This window comes from Oncorhynchus masou, chromosome 6 (assembly GCF_036934945.1).
Source record: "Oncorhynchus masou masou isolate Uvic2021 chromosome 6, UVic_Omas_1.1, whole genome shotgun sequence".
NCBI classification, from domain to species: Eukaryota; Metazoa; Chordata; class Actinopteri; order Salmoniformes; family Salmonidae; genus Oncorhynchus; species Oncorhynchus masou.
The window spans coordinates 15,926,887-15,949,083 of record NC_088217.1 but is presented as its reverse complement, the minus strand read 5'-3'; the positions used below and the strand labels follow the sequence as shown (position 1 = coordinate 15,949,083).

Here is a 22,197-nt window from a genome sequence, read left to right as displayed (position 1 = left end):
AGTTCTGTTCTGTCGCTCATGGGGACACTAGGTAACCGCCAAGGCTAAGGGTAGAGCTAGAAAATTCTAGCCCTTTGGGTGCTGCCATAGAGTTACATTAGAAGTGCCCATCCAAGAAGGCTCAAGGTCATTGGCCACAGATAAAATGACGTCAAATCACGTTATATGTACAGTAGCTTTGATTGGACTGATCATGTCAACATCATACTTTCATAATCTTAGCGAGCGGTCATCATCATGAATCAGGTCGACAATATACTGGCAAATCCTTTTTAATCCTTGTCATATGAAGAGGAATAATGAAGAGAAATTATAGATAAAACATATCGGTGCTCATCAGCCATAAACATGACACAACAAGTTGGAAATCACAAATTCAAAAATGAGTGGTTTGGAAGAAATCAGTGACAGTGGCTAACTGCAAGCATTGCAAAGCAATCACTTGCCTGCTATTCAGTGGAGTGGCTGTGTGGTCCGAAATCTGGGATTAAGTTTAAAATGATTAATATTCAACATTGGTCATGCTGTCAATGAAGCATGATTTGAGCAGTGCTCAAAACAACTGCTAACTCGGAACTGCGAAAACTTGACTTTAGTGAGTTCAAGGCAACTGGGAAGTCGGGAATAAACTAGCTCCAACTGGGAAAATACATTTTGAATGGTCATCCAACTCGTAATTGTAATTCCGGCCTCTTTCTAGAGCTACAAACTGAAGATCAATGACGTTATCATGATTCAACCTTGTTTTTTTTCAGTTCCAAGTTGTTTTGAAAGCACCATCAATTCAGAGAATGCCAGACCTGGATGACCAAATTTGCCCACAAGAAGGATCGCCACGCCACCTTCCTGTTCAAGTGAGCACAGTACAAAAAGGTGAGTCCAAAAATGTATTGTACGTTGCTGCAGAAATTATTTAATATGCCAGGGAGATATGTATACTGTAGCTAAGAAAGTAATACTAAGTTTATGTTGTGTAGTAAGATATTAGTAGCCCATGTGCATCGCCCTAATAAGAAAGAATTGCAACGTGTAACGTCTGCTTCCAACTCACACCCTCAAACACATAGATCCCCTGAACGCAGCTCACTTTCCAGCCCACCTTCCAGCTCACACTCTCAAACACATAGATCCCCTGAACGCAGCTCACTTTCCAGCCCACCTTCCAGCTCACACTCTCAAACACATAGATCCCCTGAACGCAGCTCACTTTCCAGCCCACCTTCCAGCTCACACTCACAAACACATAGATCCCCTGAACGCAGCTCACTCTCCAGATCCCAATCACCTGAACTCTGATCACCTGTTCACACACCTGTTTGTCATTTACACACACTATTATTTCAGTTCTTTGCACCCCATCACTGTGAGGTATTGTTTGTTTTGTGACACACGTCTTTCGTAACTCTGGGTTTCCTGTGATTTACTCCTCCCGTGTATGATAGTTTTTGTCTGCCTCACTAACAATGCATTTTGCCTATTCCCTGCATGTACTTTAGCCTATCGGATTTCCTGTTATCTACCTACTGCCTGATCTCCCGGACTACATTACTAGCCTTTTCCCTGCCTGTACTGTTGCTCTTTTGGACCCCCTGCCTCCTGTGTATGACCTTCTGCCTGCCCCTGGACTCAGCTACCTGCCTCCTCCTGTGTATGACCTTCTGCCTGCCCCTGGACCCAGCTACCTGCCTCCCTGGACTCAGCTACCTGCCTCCTCCTGTGTATGACCTTCTGCCTGCCCCTGGACTCAGCTACCTGCCTCCCTGGACTCAGCTACCTGCCTCCTCCTGTGTATGACCTTCTGCCTGCCCCTGGACTCAGCTACCTGCCTCCTCCTGTGTATGACCTTCTGCCTGCCCCTGGACCCAGCTACCTGCCTCCCTGGACTCAGCTACCTGCCTCCTCCTGTGTATGACCTTCTGCCTGCCCCTGGACTCAGCTACCTGCCTCCCTGGACTCAGCTACCTGCCTCCCTGGACTCAGCTACCTGCCTCCTCCTGTGTATGACCTTCTGCCTGCCCCTGGACTCAGCTACCTGCCTCCTGTGGTCCTTTGCAATAAACACCTGCTGTGCACTGCGCTTGAAACCAGCTCTCTGTCTCCCCTCGTGTTCATTACACAACGCAGCTGGGGTTTTCACCCTCAACCGTTTCCTGTGTGCATCAAGAATGGTCCACCACCCAAAGGACATCCAGCCAACTGGACACAACTGTGGGAAGCATTGGAGTCAACATGGGCCAGAATCACTGTGGAACAGTTGACACCTTGTAGAGTCCATTCCCTGACGAATTGAGGCTGTTCTGAGGGCTAAAGGGTGTGCAACTCAATATTAAGGTGTTCCTAATGTTTTGTCCACTCATTGTACAGTCTATGGTCAGCATGCACACTAATATACAGAAACATTTTAAATGCTTGAAAGTGTTGGTCAATGTATGACCAGTAATGTCATTAATATATAACACCTATAAATGTGTTAATGTAACTAGATATGGTGTATTTTTGTCCATATTTAAGTCTCAGTATTACTAATTCACTGTGAGGGCTTTCTCTAAATGTCACAGATTACCATGTAGGCCAATTGGGCATAGAAGTAATAGTTACGGGCAACATTAAGTGCAGACATCCATCATGCACAATAATAATGAATATGATGATTCCTTTGGGGAAGTGAGATGCACTATCCAGGTCACTGACTTTTCTTGAAACAGGATTTTGTTAATTCATATAACAAATATAATCTACCAACTTTTATACTTAGATGAGTCTTAATAATATATCTTTATTTAAGCTAAAGATATATAAAACAAATGTACAAACTTACAAATAGGTTTTGACCAACACAAATGGACATGGCATGACATTGATATACATTTATAGAGTCATTTAAGAAAGAAAATCCGGAGGAAGACTGATCACATAATATTCTGTCCAGGAACTCTGATATATTTACATTAGTTATACGTATAAGCAAAAGCTACACTGAACACAAAGCCAGAGTCATGCTTTATGTTAAAATGTTCAGCAGGTGATGTGAGGTTTACTTTTTTGACTTTATAACACTGTTACACACATGCACTAAAAACAGTCTATTAGAAATCCATCTATTTAAATGTTCTATTATATTTTGGGGTTATTATATTGGCAGTTCCTGTATACTATACAGTGTACAACAAAGAACATTGACAAAATTCAATACACAATCCAGTCTCGTACAAAACCAACCAAGCACAGAACACTCGCCAAACAGGAATGTTTTAGTCAATTTCAAATGTGAAGAACAGTTATTTTTGACGACCACAACCATCAGCAGTGTGTCGACTAATCAGGTTAGCATGCAAAATAATGCAATTATGACTTCATTGAATAATATAAAAATAGAATCCTCCCTACACACACACACACGTGGGATTATGACATAATTAAGGCCACATATCCATATCTCTTCCTGAGTCCTAAGACAACTCTTCATACTACTGTCCATCTTATTCTATAGCCAGTGATTGACTTGGATTGAAATAGGTTCCGGTACTCAGCTCCACAATACTTTTTAGCTAATGTTTTATAAGAGTAACAGGAGCTCAAGCAGTAGAACATTTGACGTGCCGATACTCAGGTCCGGTGAGCTGCTGTCCAAGTCCAGCACTGGTATTATCTCTAGTTGACTTGCTGTCACAATGCCCCAAATGCTTCATCGTTTCCCTAAAGTTTGGTCTCAAAAGATTCCCTCATGGTTTCTCTCTTCCCAGGGTATCTAAGGGCCACCCCACAATCTTTCCAATATATGGTTAGGTCCAAGCACTCTCCTTAAGTGCTATGTGAAAATGGAACGGTGACATTTGGCACCGACATCAACAAACTATTGTTATGCAATTTACTAACAGCAATTTGCAAGAGAAGCCACGTCCGTTGTTGGCACGGTCAAAAATGTTATGGTAAACTACCACTATGTAAGAGAGAGTGAATGGATGGAGAGATGGGAACAAAGGTATGTGTGTGCAGTGTATGAGAGAGAGAGAGAAAAAGTGAGAGAGAGAGAGAGAGAGAGAAAGAGAGAGAGAGAAAGAGTGAGAGAGAGAGAGAGAGAGAGAAAGAGAGAGAGAAAGAGTGAGAGTGAGAAAGAGAAAAAGTGAGAGAGAGAGAGAGAAAGAGAGAGAGAAAGAGTGAGAGTGAGAAAGAGAAAAAGTGAGAGAGAGAGAAAGAGAGAGAGAGAGAGAAAGAGTGAGAGTGAGAAAGAGAAAAAGAGAGAGAGAAAGAGTGAGAGAGAGAGAGAGAAAGAGAGAGAGAAAGAGTGAGAGTGAGAAAGAGAAAAAGTGAGAGAGAGAGAGAAAGAGAGAGAGAAAGAGTGAGAGTGAGAAAGAGAAAGAGTGAGAGTGAGAGAGAAAAAGTGAGAGAGAGAGAGAGAAAGAGTGAGAGTGAGAAAGAGAAAAAGAGAGAGAGAAAGAGAAAGAAAAAGAGAGAGAGAAATAAAAAAAATCACAATAGATGCTTGAATGCAAAATAAAAACTTTGTTTGAATGATCCCTTCTAGCCAGGCATTTCTCAAAGAACAAAGTCATAATAAAAAGACTAGTACAAAAAAGAATGCATTACATGCATTGTAAACAAACTAGTGTAGAGCCTATGAGCCCAGCCAAAACAACAATGAAAATATAGACCCATATCTCAGAAACCAGAGCTGTGGCGGAAAGAAATCATGCATACATTTGCTATGTAAAGCAGCCATTTCCAACTCCCTCAAAACAGGCTGTGGCGAGGGACCATACGTTTTAGAAGAACTTATGCCGAGGCCCCTTCTCTTTCTCCTTCTCTCCTCTTTCCAGAAAAAAATGGATAGACTTGGTGACCGTGAAGCGTTGATGCGTTCTTTGCTACATCTAAGCACTTTTGTTCAGCAAGCGCATGCCGAGTCTTTCTGAAACTAAACAGGAGCAGGTTTTGAAGGATGGAGCAGGTTTTGAAGGATGGAGCAGGTTTTGAAGGATGGAGCAGGTTTTGAAGGATGGAGCAGGTTTTGAAGGATGGAGCAGGTTTTGAAGGATGGAGCAGGTTTTGAAGGATGGAGCAGGTTTTGAAGGATGGAGCAGGTTTTGAAGGATGGAGCAGGTTTTCCCACCATTGACCGACCACTTCATAAATGATTCATTTTTTAATCACCGGGCAAAAGCTCGGAGAAGTTTCAATTTGGAAGGAGGAAATCAAGGACAAGTTTTAAAATAGCTCACTCGGTACTGTACTAATATAATCATAATAATTTGGTGGGTGCTTATTATTGTCCTATTTTATACATGTGACTTAGACTTGTATGTGTGAATTGGAAATTTGCTTTTTGCATATCCCAACTCCCCCTGAGACACCCTTGGAGAGTGGAGTCACAGCCAGGTATATTCAGACCGATGTTTGGGCCAGAAATAACCTGTGCAGGGACATCAGACGACCAGTTGTATGGTGATTGAAAAGAAACGGAGGTGGGAGTATTTCAAGCTATGCTCCATCTCAAGCCAATTTCAATTTACGACCCTTCATTTTGAAGATGAAGGCTTTTCTCTGAACCGAAGTACGCAATTGCCAGCTAGCAGGCCCTTGCGACCAAAGTTATTTCAATATTTACACATTCTGTCTCTAAATGTATTTTCTGATCTGAAATATAGCCATCCATAGGCCATACTAATTAACATATACATTTCAACACGTGGAATATATCAGCAATATATTTTTTCAAGAAGTAACATTCAACTACCTTTATACATATAGTGTGGACTGGCATAGCACAATATATTCACTATTCAATCAACCCCTGGACAAGATGAACCAGTCCTTGCAAAAATGTTGTAAAGATATATAAACACAATGACTCCAGTTGCTGAAGCTGAGACCACAACAGTCCAGATGCCATATTGTTTCGGTCTCCCTCATTTTGAGAAACTCAACTAAAAGCCTCCAGAAATGCCCTGAGTAGACACCAAACATGAAGATACTGTGTTTTTCACTTGTTTTGGATATTAACTGACTTTCTGCAATGTTTATAGTGTCATTATTCACATGAAAAATATACATTAGTCAGAGAGGGGTCAAAGTAGAATACTACCATGGCAACCCAAGCGGCCAGTTTGTTGCTGTTGCTGTTTCTGTTTCGAACCACAAGAAGATGCAGGGAAGAAACACTTATTGCATGCAGAACTAGAGAGGCTTAGGAAAAAAGGTGAACATCGATCTCTCTTTATGTCCATCGAAAAGTCCACAAACTCTTGCTTTTTCTGACGTTTAACTGTGACCGATCCCTGAACCCTTAAATAAGACATAAGCTAAGGGTTCGGTAAGGGGCTGGCGACCGCAGAGGCAGTTCTAACAGTTCTCGCCCCAAAGGTCACGCTGCATTTGACCCCTGTTGAGCTGTAGAGTTGTTACATCACAGCAGGGGGGGCTGTGTCCGCCAGGCAGGACATCGCTACGGCAGTGAGATAAAAGAAGAATCAGGAAAAGAGCTGACCTCAACATGGAAGGAGCGGTAGTGAAAAAGCTTTAGTGCTATTGCAGTCTACCCCTCTGACTAGGACAGCAACTGCCTGTGTGTGTGTGTGTGTGTGTGTGTGTGTGTGTGTGTGTGTGTGTGTGTGTGTGTGTGTGTGTGTGTGTGTGTGTGTGTGTTCATGTGCACACCAACTGCTTCAGTGTGTCTCTTCAGGTATTCGCTGCAACTGAAAATGGTCCAAACCATGGCCCTATGGCCCTAGACCTAAGACCCCCCCCGACCTCTGACCCCACCCCACCCAAACCCCACTTTCAGATGCACAGGTTGTTGAGTCCTAGAGGGGCGGTAGTGGTGGTGGAGGAGGTGGGCAGGGCAGGCTGGGGCTCGATGTCTCTCGTTTTCATGAAACCCAGCAGCTGCTCAGGGATCTCTGCCAACACGTCCTTGGCCAGCCGTGCCATGCTCAGCACCTGGTTGCCCTGGCGGTCAATATAGTCCCGGAACGGCACAAACTGGACTATATCTCGCTCAGCAATGCGCCCCTTAGAGGACACTCTGACCTCATCACCGTCCAGTTCCTCCATCGCTACAGAGCAGAGAAAGAGACAGAGAGCGTCAGAAACAGAGAGAGAGAGAGACAGAGAGCGTCAGAGACAGAGACAGAGAGCGTCAGAGTCAGAGAGCTTCAGAGTCAGAGAGCGTCAGAGTTAGAGACAGAGACAGAGAGCGTCAGAGACAGAGACAGAGAGCGTCAGAGTCAGAGAGCGTCAGAGTCAGAGAGCTTCAGAGTCAGAGAGCGTCAGAGTTAGAGACAGAGTCAGAGAGTGTCAGAGTCAGAAACAGAGAGCGTCAGAGACAGAGAGTCAGAGACAGAGACAGAGAGCGTCAGAGACAGAGACAGAGAGCGTCAGAGACAGAGACAGAGAGCGCCAGAGACAGAGAGCGTCAGAGACAGAGAGCGTCAGAGACAGAGAGCGTCAGAGACAGAGACAGAGAGCGTCAGAGACAGAGACAGAGAACGTCAGAGACAGAGAGCATCAGAGACAGAGACAGAGTCAGAGTCAGAGAGCGTCAGAGTCAGAGAGCGTCAGAGTCAGAGAGCGTCAGAGACAGAGAGCGTCAGAGACAGAGAGCGTCAGAGTCAGAGAGCGTCAGAGACAGAGAGCGTCAGAGACAGAGAGCGTCAGAGACAGAGAGCGTCAGAGTCAGAGAGCGTCAGAGACAGAGAGCGTCAGAGACAGAGAGCGTCAGAGACAAAGACAGAGAGCGTCAGAGACAGAGACAGAGAGCGTCAGAGACAGAGACAGAGAGCGTCAGAGACAGAGACAGAGAGCGTCAGAGACAGAGAGCGTCAGAGTCAGAGAGCGTCAGAGTCAGAGAGCGTCAGAGTCAGAGAGCGTCAGAGACAGAGACAGAGAGCGTCAGAGACAGAGAGCATCAAAGTCAGAGAGCGTCAGAGTCAGAGACAGAGACAGAGAGCATCAGAGTCAGAGAGCGTCAGAGTCAGAGAGCGTCAGAGACAGAGACAGAGAGCGTCAGAGACAGAGACAGAGAGCGTCAGAGACAGAGAGCGTCAGAGACAGAAACAGAGAGCGTCAGAGACAGAGACAGAGAGCGTCAGAGACAGAGACAGAGACAGAGAGCGTCAGAGACAGAGACAGAGAGCGTCAGAGACAGAGACAGAGACAGAGAGCGTCAGAGACAGAGACAGAGAGCGTCAGAGACAGAGACAGAGAGCGTCAGAGACAGAGACAGTGAGCGTCAGAGACAGAGAGCGTCAGAGTCAGAGAGCGTCAGAGTCAGAGACAGAGCTCAGAGAGCGTCAGAGTCAGAGAGCGTCAGAGTCAGAGAGCGTCAGAGACAGAGACAGAGAGCGTCAGAGACAGAGAGCGTCAGAGTCAGAGAGCGTCAGAGTCAGAGAGCGTCAGAGTCAGAGACAGAGAGCATCAGAGTCAGAGAGCATCAGAGTCAGAGACAGAGAGCGTCAGAGTCAGAGAGCATCAGAGTCAGAGAGCGTCAGAGTCAGAGAGCGTCAGAGACAGAGACAGAGACAGAGAGCGTCAGAGACAGAGACAGAGAGCGTCAGAGACAGAGACAGAGAGCGTCAGAGACAGAGAGCGTCAGAGACAGAGAGCGTCAGAGACAGAGAGCGTCAGAGACAGAGAGCGTCAGCGTCAGAGACAGAGACAGAGAGCATCAGAGTCAGAGAGCGTCAGAGACAGAGACAGAGAGCATCAGAGTCAGAGAGCGTCAGAGTCAGAGAGCGTCAGAGACAGAGACAGAGAGCGTCAGAGACAGAGACAGAGAGCGTCAGAGACAGAGAGCGTCAGAGACAGAGAGCGTCAGAGTCAGAGACAGAGACAGAGAGCATCAGAGTCAGAGAGCGTCAGAGTCAGAGACAGAGACAGAGAGCGTCAGAGTCTGAGAGCGTCAGAGTCAGAGAGCGTCAGAGACAGAGACAGAGAGCGTCAGAGACAGAGACAGAGAGCGTCAGAGACAGAGAGCGTCAGAGACAGAGAGCGTCAGAGACAGAGACAGAGAGCGTCAGAGACAGAGACAGAGAGCGTCAGAGACAGAGAGCGTCAGCGTCAGAGACAGAGACAGAGAGCGTCAGAGTCAGAGAGCGTCAGAGTCAGAGAGCGTCAGAGTCAGAGAGCGTCAGAGTCAGAGAGCGTCAGAGACAGAGACAGAGAGCGTCAGAAACAGAGACAGAGAGCATCAGAGACAGAGACAGAGAGCGTCAGAGACAGAGAGCGTCAGAGACAGAGATAGAGAGCGTCAGAGACAGAGACAGGGAGCGTCAGAGACAGAGAGCGTCAGAGTCAGAAAGCGTCAGAGTCAGAGACAGAGAGCGTCAGAGACAGAGACAGAGAGCGTCAGAGACAGAGACAGAGAGCATCAGAGACAGAGACAGAGAGCGTCAGAGACAGAGACAGAGAGCGTCAGAGACAGAGACAGGGAGCGTCAGAGACAGAGAGCGTCAGAGTCAGAGAGTGTCAGAGTCAGAGACAGAGAGCGTCAGAGACAGAGACAGAGAGCGTCAGAGACAGAGACAGAGAGCGTCAGAGACAGAGACAGAGAGCGTCAGAGACAGAGACAGAGAGCGTCAGAGACAGAAACAGAGAGCGTCAGAGACAGAGACAGAGACAGAGAGCGTCAGAGACAGTGAGCGTCAGAGACAGAGACAGAGAGCGTCAGAGACAGAGACAGAGAGCGTCAGAGACAGAGAGCGTCAGAGACAGAAACAGAGAGCGTCAGAGACAGAGACAGAGACAGAGAGCGTCAGAGACAGAGAGCGTCAGAGACAGAGACAGAGAGCGTCAGAGACAGAGACAGAGAGCGTCAGAGACAGAGAGCGTCAGAGTCAGAGACAGAGAGCGTCAGAGACAGAGACAGAGAGCGTCAGAGACAGAGACAGAGACAGAGAGCGTCAGAGACAGAGACAGAGAGCGTCAGAGACAGAGACAGAGAGCGTCAGAGACAGAGACAGAGTCAGAGAGCGTCAGAGACAGAGACAGAGAGTGTCAGAGACAGAGACAGAGAGCGTCAGAGACAGAGACAGAGACCGTCAGAGACAGAGACAGAGACAGAGAGCGTCAGAGACAGAGACAGAGAGCATCAGAGACAGAGACAGAGAGCGTCAGAGACAGAGACAGAGAGCATCAGAGACAGAGAGCGTCAGAGTCAGAGACAGAGACAGAGAGCGTCAGAGACAGAGACAGAGAGCGTCAGAGACAGAGACAGAGACAGAGACAGAGAGCGTCAGAGACAGAGACAGAGACAGAGACAGAGAGCGTCAGAGACAGAGACAGAGAGCGTCAGAGACAGAGACAGAGAGCGTCAGAGACAGAGACAGAGAGCGACAGAGACAGAGAGCGTCAGAGACAGAGACAGAATCAGAGACAGAGAGCGTCAGAGACAGAGACAGAGAGCGTCAGAGACAGAGACAGAGAGCGTCAGAGACAGAGACAGAGAGCGTCAGAGACAGAGTCAGAGACAGAGACAGAGTCAGAGACAGAGAGCGTCAGAGACAGAGACAGAGAGCGTCAGAGACAGAGACAGAGAGCGTCAGAGACAGAGACAGAGAGCGTCAGAGACAGAGACAGAGAGCATCAGAGACAGAGACAGAGTCAGAGACAGAGAGCGACAGAGACAGAGAGCGTCAGAGACAGAGACAGAGAGCGTCAGAGACAGAGACCGAGAGCGTCAGAGACAAAGACAGAGAGCGTCAGAGTCAGAGACAGAGACAGAGAGCGTCAGAGACAGAGACAGAGAGCGTCAGAGACAGAGACAGAGAGCGTCAAAGACAGAGACAGAGACAGAGAGCGTCAGAGACAGAGATAGAGAGCGTCAGAGACAGAGACAGAGAGCGTCAGAGACAGACAGACAGACAGACAGACAGACAGAGAGAGAGAAAAAGAGAGAGATAGAGAGGGAGAGACATAGAGTCAGAGAGAGAGGCAGAGGTAGAGACAGATAGTCAGAGAAAGAGATAGTCAGAAACAGAGTGAGAGAGAGAGGGTCAGAGACAGAGAGAGTCCGAGAGAAAGACAGACAGTCAGAGAGATCCAGAGAGAGGCAGAGGCAGAAAGAGACAGACAGATAGTCAGAGAGAGAATCAGACAGAGAATCAGAGACAGAGTCAGAGAGAGAGAAAGAGTCAGAGAGAGAGAGTCAGTGACAGAGAGAGTCAGAGATCGAGAAAGTCAGAGTTAGAGACAGAGGTAGAGAAATGGGACAGCAGTAGGAAGAGAGAAGGAAATCAGAGTTAGAGGCAGAGGTAGAGTCAGCCAGAGATAACGACACATATCTCCAATGTTAGACAGAATGTTATAGGTGCTTTTAATATGTGCTGGATTTGTGGTAAGTATGGCACCATAGGCCACTTTGTTTGCCAAAAGCTCAACTAATAAAATAATATTGGGGTAAAGACATAATCCTCTACGTAAACCCCACAAAAAAACATATTTAAAAAAAAATATCCACAAACTTCAAACTAACATTATTAGGACTGATTCTAAAGCCACAATGTATACTTTTTATTACATGTTTTTAAAATCATCACTGCATGTCTAATAAATCACTGTGTGTGTTTATTTAATGAAAATAACTCAAATGCATTTCAGATCATTTATTTCCCTGAACCTCATTTTGCCCTTGAAATGCTCAGTCTGACCATGTGGGCATTTGGAAACAAATTTGAAGATACACAACCCTGATTGGCTGATAGGATGGTCTAGAGCCAACCCCCTTCCACCCCCTTACCCAGAATAACTGTCATTGGTTTATTACAATCAGATCAGATTGTGACAGCATGACCTGGGAAAAAAACTCCATCCCACCTGAACAGGCTCCATCCCAATTTCATAGTATTATAGAAATATATTTATTTCATATTTTAAACAGGACAATCACGTTTTTAACTGCAATACCCCTTTAATAATAATCTACGGCATCTATATTAGGAAGTCTTGTCTGAGAACGTACAACTTCCTAATATGGATTCCGTAAAATGTCTAATAGTCTAAACCCCTATAACACCACCACCACCTTACCGGCCACCCTAGATCCACCTCAGTTTGCATACCGCCCCAACAGGTCCACAGATGACGCTATCACCTCACACTGCATACTGCCCTTTCCCATCTGGACAAAACAAAATACCTATGAAAGAATGCTGTACATTGACTACAGCTCAGCATTCAACACCATAGTACCCTCCAAGCTCATCATCAAGCTGGAGGCCCTGCGTCTCAACCCTGCCCTGTGCAACTGGGTCCTGGACTTTGATGGGCCGACCCATGGTGGGGAAGGTAGGAAACAACATCTCCACTTCGCTGACCGTCAACACTGGGTCCCCACAATGGTGTGTACTCAGCCCTCTCCTGTACTCCCTGTTCACACATGACCGCGTGGCCATGCACACCTCCAACTCAATCATCAAGTTTGCAGACGACACAACATTAGTGAGCTTGATCACCAACAACGACAAGACAGCCTACAGGGAGGAGGTGAGGGCACACGGAGTGTGGTGTCAGGAAAACAACCTCTCACTCAACGTCAACAAGAAAAAGGAGATGATCGTGGACATCAGAGGGTGCACCCCCCTATCCACATCGAAGGGATAGCAGTGGAGAAGGTGGAAAGTTTTAACTTCCTCAGCGTACACATCACAGACAAACTGAAATGGTCCACCCACACAGACAGTGTGGTGAAGAAGGCGAAACAGCACCTCTTCAACCTCAGGAGGCTGAAGAAATTTGGCTTGTCACCCAAAACCCTGACAAACTTTTACAAATGCACAATCGAGAGCATCCTGTTGGGCTGTAACACAGCCTGGTACGGCAACTGCACTGCCCTCAACTGCAAGGCTCTCCAGAGGGTGATCATCAAGGACAATAACCACCCGAGCCACTGCCTGTTCACACCGCAATCATCCAGAAGGCGAGGTCAGTACAGGTGCATCAAAGCTGGGACCGAGAGATTGAAAAACAGCTTTTTTTCTCAAAACCATCAGACTGTTAAACAGCAATCACTAACTCAGAGAGGCTGCTGCTCACATTGAGACCCAATCACTGGACACTTTTATAAATGGATAACTAGTCACTTTAAATAATGCCACTTCAAATAATGGCACTTTAAAAATGTTTACATATCTTACATTACTCATATCACATGTATATACTGTATTTTACACCATCTACTGCACCTTGCCTATGCAGCTCGGCCATCGCTCATCCATATACTTACATGTACATATTCTCATTCACCCCTTTAGATTTGTGTGTATTAGGTAGTTGTTGGGGAATTGTTAGATATTACTACACTGACGGAATTAGAAGCACAAGCATTTCGCCCCACTCGCATTAACATCTGCTAACCGTGTGTATTTGACCAATAAAATTAGATTTTAACTCAACTCTGGACCTCAAAGCCAGTTCCATTGCATTTTTTCATTGTTCCCCTCGAATAAGGGACTGATTTAGACCTGGGACACCAGGTGTGTGCAATTAATTATCAGGTAGAACACAAAACCAGCAGGCTCCGGACCTTGTAGGGTCAGAGTTGAATAACCTTGGACTACACCATGGATACTGAAATGTGTTTGGGTATTGAGGAATGGGAATGGGCTGGAGACCTATCCAGTGCTTCAACCCATCAGTGGGCATGAAGGAAAGGGAGCACGTTATACCTATTGGGACGAGATCATTCGGCATGTTTGAAGAGGACTGACTGGGGATAATATAAATGGCACTACAGAGATGACAGATGGCTGTAGGCAGAATATAGTAGTGCAGAGGAAGAGAGGGGTGAAGGGACAGCAGGAGGGCAGGGAAGGGGGCCAGGTGCCTTGGGTAAACCCGGACATGTGGGGGGCATCCCCTGAGTCACAGGGACTTATACAGAGCCTCCTGCTCCCTTGAACGTCATGCACGCACACACACATACAGACAGAGGGGTGTATACACACATGCACTCTCACACACACTCCGCCTTCTGTTCCCTATGAATGTCACACACGACACACACAGGTGTATGTGTGTGTGTGTGTACCTACAGGCACAGGGGTGCTTAGTACACACTGATGATGCACACACGTTCACCGCACGCACATACACACACGAAAACCCTCAGACACACACACGTACAGACACACACACAGACACCCACAGAAAAACGGCTTCATCAAAACATGTGGGGGATTTGGAGAGAGGAAAGATTTACAGAGAAAGAGAGCGTAAGAGAGGGGAGGATGGTAATAGCAGAAGAGAGAGGAGAGAAGATGGTGCTTCAAGGTCCAATGCAGCCGTATTTATCTCAAAATACAATAATTTCTGTGTAACAGTTCATTTTCTTTCTGTTTTCATTTAAAATAGACCAAAAAAAATAGCTTCGTAGCAAAGAGCATTTTCTCAAGCAATAATTTAGCTAGGACTGTCTGGGAATGTTCAAGTGTGTGTGTGTGTGTGTGTGTGATTGTCAGTCTGTTTGCATAGGCTCCCTGTGGAGAGATTTCCCCAGCTTCCTTCTGACTGAGCTAAAGGAGGATATGAAAGTGTACATGAATCAAATACCCCTCTTCCTATATAACATTTAAAGTTAAAGTTAGGAACATTCTCCAACCACCACACACTTCGGAGCAAGCAGTCAACCCACCCCACACTCTGGAGCAAGCAGTCAACCCACCCCACACTCTGGAGCAAGCAGTCAACCCACCCCACACTCTGGAGCAAGCAGTCAACCCATCCCACACTCTGGAGCAAGCAGTCAACCCACCCCACACTCTGGAGCAAGCAGTCAACCCACCCCACACTCTGGAGCAAGCAGTCAACCCACCACACACTCTGGAGCAAGCAGTCAACCCACCCCACACTCTGGAGCAAGCAGTCAACCCACCACACACCCTGGAGCAAGCAGTAAACCCACCACACACTCTGGAGCAAGCAGTCAACCCACCACACACTCTAAAGCAAGCAGTCAACCCACCACACACTCTAAAGCAAGCAGTCAACCCACCACACACCCTGGAGCAAGCAGTCAACCCACCACACACCCTGGAGCAAGCAGTCAACCCACCACACATTCTGGAGCAAGCAGTCAACCCACCACACACTCTGGAGCAAGCAGTCAACCCACCACACACTCTAAAGCAAGCAGTCAACCCACCACACACTCTAAAGCAAGCAGTCAACCCACCACACACTCTGGAGCAAGCAGTCAACCCACCACACACCCTGGAGCAAGCAGTCAACCCACCACATACCCTGGAGCAAGCAGTCAACCCACCACACACCCTGGAGCAAGCAGTCAACCCACCACACACCCTGGAGCAAGCAGTCAACCCACCCCACACTCTAAAGCAAGCAGTCAGCCCACCACACACTCTGGAGCAAGCAGTCAACCCACCACACACCCTGGAGCAAGCAGTCAACCAACACACACTCTGGAGCAAGCAGTCAACCCACCACACACTCTGGAGCAAGCAGTCAACCCACCACACACTCTGGAGCAAGCAGTCAACCCACCACACACTCTGGAGCAAGCAGTCAACCCACCACACACTCTGGAGCAAGCAGTCAACCCACCACACACTCTGGAGCAAGCAGTCAACCCACCACACACTCTGGAGCAGGCAGTTGTCATGACGTTGGCCTGGGGGTAGGTTTATGACAGTCAACCCACCACACACTCTGGAGCAGGCAGTTGTCATGACGTTGGCCTGGGGGTAGGTTTATGACAGTCAACCCACCACACACTCTGGAGCAAGCAGTTGTCATGACGTTGGCCTGGGGGTAGGTTTATGACAGTCAACCCACCACACACTCTGGCGCAGGCAGTTGTCATGACGTTGGCCTGGGGGTAGGTTTATGACAGTCAACCCACCACACACTCTGAAGCAGGCAGTTGTCATGACGTTGGCCTGGGGGTAGGTTTATGACAGTCAACCCACCACACACTCTGGAGCAGGCAGTTGTCGTGACGTTGGCCTGGGGGGTAGGTTTATGACAGTCAACCCACCACACACTCTGGAGCAAGCAGTTGTCATGACGTTGGCCTGGGGGGTAGGTTTATGACAGTCATAAATACCTCTTCCCCCCTTTTCCCTCTCTCTACCCTACTGATATTACATTTGCAAATCCCTTGGTTAACATAGAGATTCTGGGAACATCAAAAGGTGGGGGGAAATTAACTATATTCTGGTAATCCGACCAATTGAACATATGCAGTGGTACTTAATGAATGTGATGTCAGTTCGGTTGTCATCTGAGAACTTTCTCATCAATGATAAGATGACTTAAACTCTACAGTGGAAAGTCTACACATCAGAGTTATCGGATTCACATGGAATTGTTGTTCAATTTAAATGTTTGAATATGAAACTATTTGTGATGGGATGAAATGTGATTTTAGCTTCTAAAATGTGAGATTTGGGTTTTCATAAGATAGGGCTGCTCAATCAGTGGCCCGCTGTGAAGGGACATGGGCTATAAAACTTTTCAAACACGCCCTCCTCTCCCTTCCTATATAAGCCCTTGACGACAATATAACCTCCTGTTCCGAGGATGAGGGGACGACGGTCCTATGTCAGAATGGTTCAGATAATAACTACAGAACCACACATTAAACTCTAGCGGTTTAATGTATACACTTTTAAATACACATTCCCCAACTCTCTCTCTCCCTTTTCTGTCACGCACGCACACGCGCACGCACAACTACGGCAGCCACCCCTGATCCCTCGTACAGCCCTGTGTAGTGTCTAATAGGTCCCTCAGAGATCTATCTCTCTTGTCATTAGGCATGACTCATTTCCCCTCTCCTTTTCCCTTCCCCAACTAACGCCAGTAGTTTTTTAATCATTAAAATCACTTAGCCAATTAGCTTTTGGAATATTTGGCATATTAACTTTGCGAGAGTCTCCACTTTGTGTTGCTTCTCTGAAGATCTCAGCTGTCCAACACAAAACCTTCTCTCACTTTGCTAGGAAGAAACAAGCTTAATTACAAATTGCACCCTATTCCCTATTTAGTCCACTACTTTTGACCAGTGGCAAAAGGGAGGCATCCATAATCCTGTTCTATGGATGCCATTTCAGGGTTTCCCTTGGCCAGGCCGTTGTGCACTTGCTGCGTTGTCATCATTAACCAGGGATAAAAATGAGCATGGTAGGTAGAGAAGGATATCAACCCAACTGAATTATCTCCTGCTACATATTACTGTTAGCAAAACAAAATGGTACCACGAGTAAACAATGTGAGTGAATGGATTGTTTACATTGTAATATTCTTCTTCTATGCCATTAGCCTTCTGAGCTAAAGCCAGGTGACCAAGGTAATAGAGCCAAAGTCTGACCCATCGGGCGTGTGTTCATTAGGCACCATACGGAAGAAATGGACTGAAAACAGGGAGGGACGACATGGACATTGCTCCTTTCGTATTCGAGACATTTTAAAACGTTTTCCATGGCCTGCCCTATTGAATACGATCCAGGAGTCACTCACTCTGAGTTCCCATCCACTGAGAGACATGACACAGGAGTCACGACCTGTTACCAATGAGGCTAATGCAATGCTAATGAATGAACACTCCACTCTTCCTGGACAGCTACTAATAACGTTAGTTTTACTCCGCCCAATGCACCTTGGGCGTGCAGGCTTTTGTTCCAACCCTACTATAAGACTCATGCTGCTCGTCAGGATCAAATCAGGTGTGTTAGAAGAGTATAACAGATCCAGAGCAAAAGCCCAGCTCTACAGGAGGAGGGATGGGCATCCTCGCTGTAGGTTCAAGGCAGGGGGAGAGCGAGGAGGGGATTCACCAGTTCCTAAAACCTTTGGGAAGGAGATTGCAGTAAGTGTTGTTTTGTCACCTACCCTGCTGATCTGTAGTGTTCACAGGCTGTGAAGCCTCTGATCAGAAGCTGTGAACCTTGAATGGCTTTTTTGACAGTGGAGCTAGCTACTTTGGGCGCGCGCACACACACATGCCGGATGCACATGCGCACACACACCCACTTACCGTCAAACTCAGCAGGGCCTACTCCCACTATGATGATAGACATGGGCAGAGCGGCAGCCTGTGAGAAAGGGGATAACACACAAAGGTGATGTGTGAGGTATACGTGCCCCCCCCCACACACACACGATAAGCACTCACATTGACCACAGCCTCCTTGGTCTGCACCATGTCTGAGATGACTCCGTCTGTGATCATCAACAGCACAAAATACTGGGATCCGTCAGTCACATCCTCAGCACACCTGCATAGAGCAACACACCACAGGATGAAACCTCAGCTTCTGTGTCTACTGTATGTGAGTAGGTGTAGGTGTGTGTGTGTATATATATATTGTATATATACGTGTGTGTGTGTGTGTGTGTGTGTGTGTGTGTGTGTGTGTGTGTGTGTGTGTGTGTGTGTGTGTGTGTGTGTGTGTGTGTGTGTGTGTGTGTGTGAAAGAGAGAGACTTTCTTCTGTTTTCTGGTTTTCTGTAGTTATAGCATTACACAACTATTTGAGTACCGTTACACTAAACTGAGCTCCATTGTCAGACATTATGTTGTCTAGACCTACACGTTCTTACATCACAATTAGATGTTCATCCACGTTTCTCAAAAGTCAGATTTCAAGTTTAGGCATAAACTTCAAATTTTTAAGGTTGGTTTTAAGTTTAGGCATTAAATCTGAATTCTTAAGGTAAGGGCATTAACTCTGAATGGTTAAAGTAAGGGTTTGGGATAGGCTTAAAACAAAAATTTCAAAAACAACTTTCTAAGTGACAGAAATGTTGTATTGTCTAGACTGTTGATATAGAAGTGTTGTGTTTTGTCAAGAATTTTCACATATTGTAAAACTTCAAAATCTCAAATAGCTGTCTGTCCCTTTTAATAGCCGGGCATCAGCACAGATTTCAGCAAATAAACTTATATTTCAAATAAACGGCAGGTCTAAATAAATTGTTTAAGAGTAATCAGTGAACACCATAAAGACAATAAAGAAGAGCAACATCATTATATGAGACAGCAGTCTGGTTTGACATGGTCAAACATTGAACATTGAACACTGAAGTCGGCCTACAGGGAGGAGGTGAGGGCTCTCGGAGTGTGGTGTCAGGAAAATAACCTCACACTCAACGTCAACAAAACTAAGGAGATGATTGTGGACTTCAGGAAACAGCAGAGGGAACACCCCCCTATCCACATAGATGGGACAGTAGTGGAGAGGGTAGTAAGTTTTAAGTTCCTCGGCGTACACATCACAGACAAACTGAATTCAGAAGGCGAGGTCAGTACAGGTGCATCAAAGCTGGGACCGAGAGACTGAAAAACAGCTTCTATCTCAAGGCCATCAGACTGTTAAACAGCAACCACTAACATTGAGTGGCTGCTGCCAACACACTGACTCAACTCCAGCCACTTTAATAATAGGAATTGATGGGAAATGATGTAAAATATATCACTAGCCACTTTAAACAATGCTACCTAATATAATGATTACATACCCTACATTATTATCTCATATGTATACGTATATACTGTACTCTATATCATCTACTGCATCTTTATGTAATACATGTATCACTAGCCACTTTAACTATGCCACTTTGTTTACATACTCATCTCATATGTATATACTGTACTCGATACCATCTACTGTATCTTGCCTATGCTGCTCTGTACCATCCCTCCTTCATATATCTTTATGTACATATTCTTTATCCCCTTACACTTGTGTGTATAAGACAGTAGTTTTGGAATTGTTAGTTAGATTACTTGTTGGTTATTACTGCATTGTCGGAACTAGAAGCACAAGCATTTCGCTACACTCGCATTAACATCTGCTAACCATGTATTTGTGACAAATACAATTTGATTTATGTGCTGTGATATCGATGCAACTACAAGAATACAATGCGCAATAGAGTATCACAGTATGATTCATAATACCCATAAAACCTAGCTGTCAAACAGGGAAATGGTTCCAATTGTTTTTGCATTATTAATTTTTCCTATAGGGGACTTTAGAAACACTTACAATAAGGGCTGTGTTTCATGTAAGCTACCCTGGCATGACTTTTGATTACCGTGTTAATATCTCTAGGACAAGGTGACTTTTATCAATATATTTGCCTGTATTTACCCCCTAAAATGTCATGCTAATTAGCTGCTAATGTGGCTATCATAAAGAATTACAAATGCCCTGATGATCTGGATGAGATAAGAAGGTAAGAATCACTGGATTAACTAATGTTAGCTTAATGTAGTAATTAATAAATTGGCTACAATTCTTTACATTTACAATTGTGTTAACTGTCTTGTGCAAGTTTAAAATTGACACCATACCTGTTAGCAAAGGTGTCAGCTAGAAATGAGTTTGCAGGGATTTGTAGTTTTGCATGTCTACTTTGATGCTAAGTAGCATTTTTGACTAAGAGTACAGCGGGTGCATGATCGCAAGCCTACCGTAGTATTTACAAGTCTGATCTGTGATTGATTTGTTATTATGTTTATACTGGTCACAATAAACAGTGTGATTGTCTTTTCAACAATTGATTAAGCAAAAGCTTTGTGCATTAAGGAAACAGACGCGTGGCTCAAATAGAAGGCTGTCTCGAATAAGCGCTGGTTATGTTCAGTGTGATTGAAGCAAATAAAGGCCCAGGATATTAATTTATGTTTTACAGTTGAAGTGTTGCGTTGTCCAGACTGTTGTTATAGGAGTGTTGCATTGTCCAGACTGTTGTTATAGGAGTGTTGCATTGTCCAGACTGTTGTTATAGGAGTGTTGCATTGTCCAGACTGTTGTTATAGAAGTGTTGCATTGTCCAGACTGTTGTTATAGAAGTGTTGCATTGTCCAGACTGTTGTTATAGAAGTGTTGCATTGTCCAGACTGTTGTTATAGAAGTGTTACGTTGTCCAGACATTGTTATAGAAGTGTTGCATTGTCAAGAATGTTGTTATTGAAGTGCTGTGTTATCAAGACTGTTATTACAGAAGTGTTGCATTGTCCAGACTGTTGTTATAGAAGGGTTGCGTTGTCCAGACTGTTCACATAAACATGTCAGATTTTGTTGAGTGTTTTTGTGTAGGTGTTTGTCAGGCAGGTAATGGTAAGAGTCAGTGGGGTGGACAAAGACCCACTGGCTGCCTGTCAGATTGGCTCACTCTCACCATCTGGCCGGAGGGGCATAGGAAAAGAGTGCAGAGTAAATGGAGTTGAATACTATCACATCCTCTCTACCTCTTTGTGTCTACTTCTCTCACACTAATGTGTGAAAATCTCTCTCCCTCTCCAGTAACCAGTGGATAGGAGAGGTGGGTGGTGTTGGAGAACCAAAATAATTCCCTGCAGCGCTTGTTTTCAACTTCACCTGAGGTGGAATGTGGTAGTAATCACTATAGTCTCTGCTGCTTTGCTGGAATGTGGTAGTGATTACTATAATGTGGTAGTTATTACTATACTGTGGTATTTATTACTATACTGTGGTATTTATTACTATACTGTGGTATTTATTACTATGTGGTAGTTATTACTATAATATGGTAGTTTTTACTAAAGTGTGGTAGTTTTTACTATAGTGTGGTAGTTTTTACTATAGTGTGGTAGTTATTACTATAGTGTGGTAGTTATTACTATAGTGTGGTAGTTATTACTATAGTGTGGTAGTTATTACTATAGTGTGGTAGTTATTACTAATCTGTGGTAGTTATTACTATAATGGGGTAGTTATTACTATAATGTGGTAGTTATTACTATAGTGTGGTAGTTATTACTAATCTGTGGTAGTTATTACTATAATGGGGTAGTTATTACTATAATGGGGTAGTTATTACGTATCTGTGGTAGTTATTACTAATCTATGGTAGTTATTACTAATCTGTGGTAGTTATTACTATAATGGGGTAGTTATTACTATAATGGGGTAGTTATTACTATAATGGGGTAGTTATTACTAACCAGTGGTAGTTATTACTATAATGTGGTAGTTATTACTATAGTGTGGTAGTTATTACTATAGTGTGGTAGTTATTACTATAGTGTGGCAGTTATTACTATAGTGTGGCAGTTATTACTATAGTGTGGCAGTTATTACTATAGTGTGGCAGTTATTACTATAGTGTGGCAGTTATTACTATAGTGTGGTAGTTATTACTATAGTGTGGCAGTTATTACTATAGTGTGGTAGTTATTACTATAGTGTGGTAGTTATTACTATAGTGTGGCAGT

General features: G+C 45.1%; 1 protein-coding gene across 2 annotated transcripts in view; it reads right to left on the bottom strand.

Annotated features, from left to right (window-relative positions):
- Positions 1-6,738: 6,738 nt before the first annotated feature.
- LOC135541410 (copine-9-like) overlaps positions 6,739-22,197 on the bottom strand; it is a 143,164-nt gene continuing 127,705 nt past the window's right edge. The window contains exons 13-15 of one of the 2 annotated variants that reach the window (XM_064967638.1): positions 18,125-18,227; positions 17,987-18,044; positions 6,739-7,052 (exon numbers count right to left, since the gene is read on the bottom strand). In XM_064967638.1, coding sequence (XP_064823710.1) covers positions 6,778-7,052; positions 17,987-18,044; positions 18,125-18,227 — 436 coding nt within the window. In that variant the 3' untranslated portion in view covers positions 6,739-6,777. The remainder of the gene's footprint in view (positions 7,053-17,986; positions 18,045-18,124; positions 18,228-22,197) is intronic. The other variant, XM_064967639.1, reaches the window with a different exon arrangement.